This window comes from Cyprinodon variegatus, unplaced genomic scaffold (assembly GCF_000732505.1).
Source record: "Cyprinodon variegatus isolate N-32 unplaced genomic scaffold, C_variegatus-1.0 Scaffold757, whole genome shotgun sequence".
NCBI lineage: Eukaryota > Metazoa > Chordata > Actinopteri > Cyprinodontiformes > Cyprinodontidae > Cyprinodon > Cyprinodon variegatus.
Window position 1 is genome coordinate 108876 of NW_015151210.1, and position 5842 is coordinate 114717.

Genomic DNA, 5842 nt, shown 5'->3' on the forward strand with positions numbered 1-5842 from the left:
ATTTAAAGTAATCATTAGACATTAGTTGAATTGAAGATGTTAGACCATAAAAAAAAATCTCTTTTATCATGGTTTATTAGTCAAAAGGTTTCTAAAACAAAAGGATCTGCTTAACGACTCTAGTTGAACTGGCGACACATAAAACTACAGAAACATGTGAGGAACTAAATGAAGATCTGAGAAGCCAGACTGAAGATGAACAACCATGAATAACCAGAGTTTAAGACAGCGACACAGCATGAATTATTAGAATGTGTCAATATTTGGTGAAGGTTTGAAATAAGAAATCTGTCACCATCAGATGAAAGAAACACAGGAACCCTTTTATCCTAGCCTGACCCTCCCTCCTGCTGGGCCATTGCAGGCCTTCAGTCCTCCACTAAAACTCTCCCTGATCCAAAACTGTCTGCATGGTTTGCAGAGAAAAAAAACAAAACAGAAGAAGATAAAAGAAGAACTATGATCTTTTCTTTTCACTGGTAGAGGAGCCAGTTTTTTTTTAACTCTGTTTTAAGCAGAGTTAAAGATGTCGCATAAAAGAAAATTAAAAACAATCCACTGGACGTTTCTCTTCCCATCCCGGAAGCTTTTTCAATTCAAAATGTCAAGAATAGCGTTGAGTTCAAGGTTTTATTCAGCAGCCCAGCAAAACCGTGTTTTTGTTTTGAAAGCATGTAAATTGAAACGGATGAAGGGGTCCACGGCATTAAAATGGGGGTCTTTTTTTAGCCTGCAATGCCCCATACCTGTCTAAATATCTGAAAGGGGGGTCGTTAAAGGGAATTGTTGGCCTGGCTGAATAGGCGAGGTCCTCCGCTCTCCTGTACAGGGGCTGTAAGCTATTCCTGACCTTTTGGATGGGAAGCGAAACATCTTCAAACTTGGAAACAAAAGTCAATTGTTTCCAAAATTATAATTTTCTTTTTTTCAGAATGACTATGACCTGGATGAGAATCTTCACCAAAATTTTGCATAAAGGACTGAACTAAAAGAATAAGTAGAAATATCTTTAAACCAGTATGTGTTCTCCATTTCAGCAGTAAGATAATATAATATGCCAACAGAACAAACTTTTTTAATCCATAAACTAACATCATTAACAATGAGGTGAAATTAGCAGTTTAAGGTTTAGATATGAAAGCAGCATAAACTCACCACAGGAACCGGTCCTTTAGCCAAGCTCTCTTCAAACTCCGCCTCCCTCTCCTGTAAAAGCAAACATGGCGTTAATACAGACACTGGGTGATCAGAGGCGTCCACGCCTGCAGCTCACCATCTCTCGCTCCTCCTCCAGGATGATGGGCTCCCTCGTCCTCTCCCACAGACGCAGCGACTTGTCGTGAGACGACGACACCAGGTGATCTCCGTTTGGGCTGATGGCCAAGCACCAGACCTCCCGATGGTGACCCTGAGACCCACAGAGAGACGTTAGGGTGAGACAGAGACCTCGCCGGGCCGCTGGTCACAGCTTAAAAGAGGAGAGTCACCTCCAGAGTCTGGATGAGCTCAAACTTGTCAGCGTCCCACTGTTTGATCTTCTTGTCCTTCCCGGCGGTGAAGAACAGATGAGTTTTTGGGACAAACTGAAGAAACATGACGCTGAGGAGAACAAACAGGAAGTCAAGACCAGCAAATCTTTTACAAGACAAAATAAAGCAAACTGTGAGCAAAAGATGCACAGACATGTTAACTGTGTGTCTAAAACTAAAGCAACACAATCAAGAAGAGCTGAGAGGATATGGGGTTAATTTTGTTCCACTTTTTGTTATATAAATGGAATAAAAAAAGAACGCCAGCTAGAAATGAAATTTTAAAAAACGTCTTATTTAAAAAAGGTTTTACATTTTTTTCTCATTTTATTTTTCCAGATAACTTCATTTTTTCTTCTTTCAAATTTTCAGATTTCAATTAATTTTCATTTTAGTTTTTTTTCTATTCTATTTTTTCACCTATATTTAAAGAACTGTATTCTTTAAAAATGGCGTTTTATGAATCCTATTCCCTCCAATTCTGGAGGCAGCATCGGAGCACTCTGGATTGAGGCACAAATGAACGTTAGCAAAAGTTATTCTCAAAACATTTTCTGATTAAGATGTTTTTCAAAGTTTCATTTCTGGATTGCATTCTTTATATTTCCTTTTACAAAATGTGTCTGTTTGCAACAATAATGGAACAAAATTCATGCCGTTAGAGGAAAGAACAGGATGAGTTGAAGGGACACGGATCCGATGTTTGTTTAACGTCCTGAAAACCAAAATTTATTCTCCCCAGTCGGAGCGACTGGGGAGAATAAATTCGTGCTCCAGTGAACTCTGGATTGGTTGGTTGGTACCTGTCATCATGAGCGAACAGAGATCTGTGACAGTCTCCGAAATCCAAACCCCAGATCTTAACGTTCCTGTCAGCAGAGCCGGTGGCGATGAGCGTGCTGTCCTGTTTAAACAGAGCAGTGTCAGATTGACGAAGGCAGAAAATGATCAACTGGACTCGGTCGGTCATTTACCAATAAACACCTTACAACAGGAGGCGTCTAAACTTTTTCAAACCATTTTTATGTTCTCAAGGGCCACAAAACTAAAACTGTAAAAACATTTTTACATTTGATCAGCTTTACCTCTTCAATGGCAAACAAAGCTCAGATAATTTGAATAAATCCAGCAAAGGAGTCTGATTTGTAGAGAAAAGCAATAAATATATATATAACAGAAAAATTACTAAACACGTTTAAAAGGTTGCATGTCAGTGCAAATTAAAACCTGACATTTTACAAACATGAATCTAGGGATGAAAGAATTAACCGGATTAATCGTGATTGATTATTGAAATAATCATCAACTTAGTAATTGATCAAATGTTAACAGGAATGTAGATACTCTAAAACATTCCTTTAGCTGATTGAGCAACCCACTTACAGCAGTAATTGCATCAAAATTATCAGAAATAATATAAATATTTTGCATTTTAGCATTAGCGCCCTCCTCTGGCTGAAGTTATAACTGTCCTGCTGCACAAACCCAGGCATAGTCTGAGCTCTGGTGTTTGTGTTGGTAGGTCGATCTGTAACGGCATCGTACAACTGAGCAAAATATTCCTCATAGATGTTCAGACTTAAACTGTCTCTGCTGCTACTTCGTAAAATATTTAATGTTCAATACAATCTATCTGACTTAAGACCAAATTAAAAACCAAAGTGCTTTAAAAGTCCCCCGAGCTGATGCTTCTGCAGCCTCAGAGCCACTCACATGTGAGATGTCCAGACAGAGCACAGGCAGCTTGTGTCCATACAGAGACAGGAAGAACTGAAACAGAAGCAGAGACGCGCATCCATTAGTCAGTGAGGACTGCATCAAACACAGCTGGATGTGACGACTGTGAGACGCACCTTCAGGGTGTCTGTGTAGAAGATCTTGACGGTGCAGTCTAACAGAGAGACGGCCAGCAGTCTGTGATCAGGAGAAAACTTCACACACAAGACGTCTTCCTCCAGCTGCAGCGTTCGGGTGTGCTTCAGCGTCAGCCGCCTGCATCACAAACGCAAAGATTTAATGAGAAAATACGAGAAGCACCGTGAAACATCTTCACCTGGAAGAACCATCAAGGGGAAACTTGGAGACTTACTTCTGGCTCGTCTCTGGGTCTTTGATGAGCTCAAACTCCCAGAACTTTACTGTCTTATCAGCGCTTCCAGAGATGATTCCTCTCTGCAGGATAAAAAAAAGGATAAGTCGTAGGGAAGCGGCTGTTCCAACTGTTGCATTTCCAATTTCTCCCGAATGGTGCACGACTTTACACGAGTGAATAAAGTGAATGTGATTGGTCGTTTATCAAGGTGGCGGGATTTTTGTGGCAGAAGGTTCACAAGCTTTTTGGTTGTGGCCGGTTTGTCGGAAGCATCTTGCTAACCAGTTAGCAACTTAGTGCTAGTAGGTTCCCAATGGGAAATAACATTGGGACCAAGTAGCACTTAGCAACGACACTGTCAAGGAACACTATGGACAGCGGAAACATGCAAGAGGAGGAGAGTTTTGAGTCGGAGGTCGTGGAAGAGTCTCCTCCGTCATCCATTTTTTATTTAGAGGAGGAAAGATGTTGTGGAAGAGGACGCCAGGGCGGCAGAAGCTTGGTTTGGTGTAGAAGGCTTCCAGCCGTACATGTTTGAGCCCTTGCCTCGCAACGCTGCCAGTTCTGTTAGCTCTACGCCTGCTGAAGACACAGATGTCCATCCCCGTGAACACTGGGACGGAACTCAATAAAGTAAAGTAAAATATTCTTATTATTTCAACCGTTGCGTATATTAGCTGCGACATATGAATCAAGATGCTATGAACAAAGAAATTTGATTGACAGATGACTGTTGACCCGAATTTAGGTGAACAAGCTGACGTATAACTAACTGGCCTGCATAAGATAACGAAAAAAAAGACAGATTTTAGGACAGGATTTTATTTTTTTTTATAGAAATTTTCTACATTTTGGGTCTGATAAAGTGTACATTTATATACATCTTTAAGCCAGAATGATTTGACATTTAAATATGATTTCCCCCTGACTTTAAGAGACGGCTGCACGTTTTAGGGCTTTATTATGAAATGATGGTGGACAGATGTAGACAGAGGTGAGTCCGGCTCACCTGATCCGGGGCCAGGCACAGGGTCCACACCGCGCCGCTGTGGGCATCTACTGTTTCCAGCAGGCTTCCTGAAGCCAAGTCAAAGATCTGCAGCTTCCCGCTCTGATATGAGAGGAACATCAGACAGAGAGAAAAAGAGACGTTTTAAAGCTGAACAGTATTTTCTAAAACTTCGCCTAAGAGCTCAAATACCTTCGTTCCCAGGATTATCTGTCTGTCTCCAGGCACAAACAGGGAGCAGAGGGCGTAATCACACGCCATGGTGCGGACCACCTGCAGGGTTGCCCTGCGACAGAAACACACATATAAGCTTAGATGAAAAGCTAAATTGCAGGTTCTTCCTCTCTGATCTGCTCAGTCACCTGTTCCAGACTTTCACCGTGTCTCCAGAGGCTGACAGCACGGCCAGGTTGTCGGAGCTGAAGGCCAGCGTGCGCACGTCTGTGCGGTGACCGCCCAGCGTGAGGCGAGCCGTCTTAGTGGCTGTCGGGTTCTTGTCGGAGGTCTTCAGGCTGTAGGTTTCTACTGTGTTGTTTTGAAGCAGCAGAGCAAACTTCAGCTCTCCTCCTGCACAAGACAGGACGTCCACCCACCTGAGCGAGGACATGCGGTTAATAATCACCTCCTCCACCATGTTTGGATCTATCGGCTCCAGGCTGACCTGATCTTTGATGAAGCTTTGATGTTTGTTAGCCTGATGATCTCGTCCTTCAGCGTCCTCTCAACCACCGGCTCTGTCTCATCGCCTGCGTCTTCCTGAACCCTACAGCAGGGGGCAGCAAAGCAGCAGCTTTCACTGATCTGACCTCTGGTACTAAAAAACTGCTGCACTCAAAAACAACCACAGCTTTAAGATAAACCAAATATAAAGCTGGTGTTAGCAGACCAACATATGAGGCTGAAACTCATCATCTCCTGACACCATTAAACTGCCTTCATTTCTGTTGCAATGCATCACTGGACGATTTAGTGAAGTCCAGCTGATAAAAAAGGTGAGAATATATCAAAGAGAACCAAAAAATCCAAAAAGAGGAACTCCAAGGTTCTAAATTCATAGATTTTCCACCAAAAAAACTTAAAAAGTAAGTGACTGGTGCAAATGATCTATATGTTGCTATTATGTCAAAGTACATCCAGGAGTAAAGTAACAGTCGTTGGTCAAAAGAAGCATTTTCAGTGATTCAAACAGAACAAATATGTGGATTAGGCAAC

General features: G+C 42.1%; 1 protein-coding gene across 1 annotated transcript in view; it reads right to left on the bottom strand.

Moving 5' to 3' along the window:
* The window catches only part of wdr3 (WD repeat domain 3), a 27896-nt gene that overhangs the window by 9164 nt on the left and 12890 nt on the right, over positions 1-5842 (bottom strand). The window contains exons 10-20 of the mRNA XM_015395742.1: positions 5292-5393; positions 4993-5223; positions 4823-4916; positions 4631-4732; positions 3619-3701; positions 3383-3521; positions 3243-3299; positions 2333-2433; positions 1488-1599; positions 1274-1408; positions 1156-1206 (exon numbers count right to left, since the gene is read on the bottom strand). Of these exons, the coding sequence (XP_015251228.1) occupies positions 1156-1206; positions 1274-1408; positions 1488-1599; positions 2333-2433; positions 3243-3299; positions 3383-3521; positions 3619-3701; positions 4631-4732; positions 4823-4916; positions 4993-5223; positions 5292-5393 (1207 nt within the window). The remainder of the gene's footprint in view (positions 1-1155; positions 1207-1273; positions 1409-1487; positions 1600-2332; positions 2434-3242; positions 3300-3382; positions 3522-3618; positions 3702-4630; positions 4733-4822; positions 4917-4992; positions 5224-5291; positions 5394-5842) is intronic.